The 3,186-nt window shown below is 44.3% G+C and overlaps 1 protein-coding gene across 1 annotated transcript; it reads left to right on the top strand.

Annotated features, from left to right (window-relative positions):
- Window positions 1–1,576: 1,576 nt before the first annotated feature.
- On the top strand, window positions 1,577–2,964 carry Pmar_PMAR014197 (Inorganic pyrophosphatase, putative; the record flags this gene model as incomplete). Its single annotated transcript, XM_002775929.1, has 5 exons — window positions 1,577–1,679; window positions 1,723–1,790; window positions 2,089–2,202; window positions 2,358–2,462; window positions 2,894–2,964. Coding segments are annotated over 5 exons (461 nt in total), but the record flags the coding sequence as incomplete, so codon positions are not given.
- Between the last annotated feature and the right edge of the window lie 222 nt (window positions 2,965–3,186).

Here is a 3,186-nt window from a genome sequence, read left to right as displayed (position 1 = left end):
CTTTGACCATTATCACTGTTACTTCGATTTTATCTATGACAACAACGTCTGTGACCTACCACAATAACCACTATGGTTTTGTCCAGAACAACGCGGGTGAAGTGGAACTTCTTAACTTGCAAATCCCCTGCACCAGGGATAGACCTTTTTGAAGGGAATAACTCGGAACAAGAACTGCACGCCGGGGTATTAGTCCCGGACTAATATCTCGGCGATGTGGACAAGTAGTTTCAGACAGAAGAATCAATAAGGCAACATGCGACAAATTGAATCCAACTTTGGACCGTACTCAACACCAACCCGATCGAGTTGAACGTTGAACGTTGACTAAGCTTGTCCGAAGAGTTGCCTTCGGGAACCCTTTTTCTTCCGTGGCACGCTCTGACCGGGGGTTCGATTCCGGGTAACGGCATTTTTCTGCTATTAAAGTCCTGTCGTTCAGCGCCCGCCTAAGAACGCGTGAGGTTGACAACCTCGGGTTGTATCTCGACGCGGACCACCATTTTCTCTCCGTCGCTACCCATTTTACTCGCGCTCGCCAGCAATTTTTCCTTCGTCCCACTTCTGGTTGCCTTGGGTGACAGTTTTCACTCTTACAATAGTTCAGGTTTCTGGTTACCTTGGGTGACAGCTTTCACTCCTATAACAGTTCGGGTTTCGGGTTGGGTTTCGGGTTTCCCCTTCTATGAATTACCCGCGTTCTTTGTTTTTCTTCTTTGTTTGTTATTTATTCTGTTTTGTTCTTTGTCTTCCTTGCATTTTGTATATCTCCCCATCGTGATAGCCTTCGTTCTGCTCGTCACATTGCATATTGACTACTTATATCAATATTGTATTGGATCCGTTTGATGTGACTATGAAATTATTCGGATTAGCAACGCAAGCACAAAGTTGTGGCCCGACGAGCAGAAATGATGGCAATTGCTAGGAATTTGTCCCCGCTGTATTATACTGAATTCAGCTGTATATTTTCAAACACGATAGCTCACATGAGTTCACTCCATGGCTCCTACTGTGAACATATAAGAGCTTCTGGTGGATGTGGTGGCGTTAATAGTTGAGTCTCCCAATTAGCGAATATCAAAGTGGGGTGGTTGTCCAATTACACCTATCCAAGTATCTTGAGGTCGACCACAAAAGATGCAAACTAGGTCGATAATGGAATATCCTGATGCGCATGCGTTCAGTTTGGATTGAGAGCCATAAAATGACCATGCAACGACCAACACGATCATCACGAAAGAACCGTTCACGTTACCCCATCATACTATCTCTATCGCTGATCGGCCTTTTCTTCTACTCGTCTCTATCCCTCTTTCAGTGGCTTCGGTCCACCCCTAAGGCCTTAGACCTTGCCAAATCTTCAAAGGGGACCTCTGAGGAGTTTGGTATCATCCCAGTTGGCCAGGCCGGTACGACCACGTATGAGCTCGAGTGTTGCACACGTTCATCGGGCGGCTCGTCTGAGTGTCAGCCTATATCCTTCTGGCACGATGTAATGCCTCAGTGTTTTCGCCATATATTATCGTGATAGGTTCCGTTGTATGTAAGTGAGAATGATGAAGGCCTTATTAGAATGGCGGTGGAGATTCCTCGATTCACTCGTGCTAAGATGGAGATCAGTCGTGAATCGTACAACTATCCTGCAGTGAACCCAATCAAACAGGATCTTTTCAAAGGTGACTTTCGTCGTCTGCAGTCGGCCGTTATGCTTGTACTTAGATGGATCCCTGCGCGAGTATCCCGGAGCTATATACTGGAACTATGGCGCGGCACCACAGACGTTCGAGGTCGGCAAGAAATTAATGAGTTGTTGTTTATACTTCTATGATAGAAAAGTGTGGAAAAATATGCACTTGGTCAATCACGTGATAATATGGAAGTTCTGAGAAAGTTTTGGAAAATTCTTGTTGGTTTCTGTACACTTCTACCCGCTTTCGTATGAATAATGAGAATTTCGAAGAATTTCCCGAAATGTCCTCAAAATTTTCGTATTGTCATCAGCACACGTATTGGAACATGTGCTTATTTTCCAACACGGTGTTAAAGTGTGTGATAGCATCGCTGAGGACAGTTGATTCATCTCAGGACCCGAATGTCGAGGAGGAAGTGGGTCTCTATGGCGATGGAGATCCTTTAGACTTGATAGAAGTGGGCCGACCAGCGACTCAGTATCATACAGGCCAAATAATCAGCGTTAAAGTAGTACCAGTATAGAATAGTACTAGTGCTGCTAGAATTTCGCATAGAGTAATACCAGTAGTACTAGAATTTCTGATAGAGTAGCAATAGTAGTACTAGAATTTCGAATAGAGTAGTATCAATTGTAGTACGATTTCTCTCTGGGGGCCGTTCAGATTCTGGGAGCCCTGGGCCTCGTCGATGGTGGAGAGGCTGACTGGAAAATCATCGTTATAGCGACCGACGATCCGTTGTTCGACCGGATTAACGCTATAAATGATGTAATGCTGGTCACCTGAGGTGACTGTTCGAGTAGTGTGGGGGAAAATATGCACATGGTCAACTACGTGTGTTGGTCATGACAATATGGAAATTCTAAGGAAATTTTGGGGAATTTCTGTTCGTTTCTGCGCACTTCCACCCCAAGTCTAGGGTAAACGTCTTTAGTTAGCGAGGAAACTCCTGAGCTCAGCTGAGGAAAGCGGATATATTTTCCAACACTGTGCGAATGAGTATATCAGTTCATTGATTCATCTCTCGATAGTTGTCGAAATTTTGCCGGAAAAATTGTTTTTTCCATAATTTTCGACGGGAATTACCATTGTTTCTTGAGAGAAAGCATTTGGAAATGCACATGACATGATCACTTCTAAGTCGTGATGAATTTCAGTCCGTGATTTTCCGATGAGAGCTCCTATCTGTATCGTTTTAGTTGGAATCAGCTTATCCCAATACCATTTCGGGCATTAGAGAGTGGTTCAGATGGTATAAGTATCCAACACAGTAAGCCCAGCAGTCGTGTTCTGAGGACCTTCATCTTGACTTGTTCAGTGGCGTCATCAACTCCTTCATGCACGGTGGTCAGCCTTTGCTTGCGTTGCTAATCCGAATAATTTCATAGTCACATCAAACGGATCCAATACAATATTGATATAAGTAGTCAATATGCAATGTGACGAGCAGAACGAAGGCTATCACGATGGGGAGATATACAAAATGCAAGGA

This window comes from Perkinsus marinus (genome assembly GCF_000006405.1).
Source record: "Perkinsus marinus ATCC 50983 genomic scaffold scf_1104296955186, whole genome shotgun sequence".
NCBI classification, from domain to species: domain Eukaryota; phylum Perkinsozoa; order Perkinsida; family Perkinsidae; genus Perkinsus; species Perkinsus marinus.
Note: the sequence above shows the minus strand (reverse complement) of the source record. Positions and strands in the feature narration are given on the sequence as shown.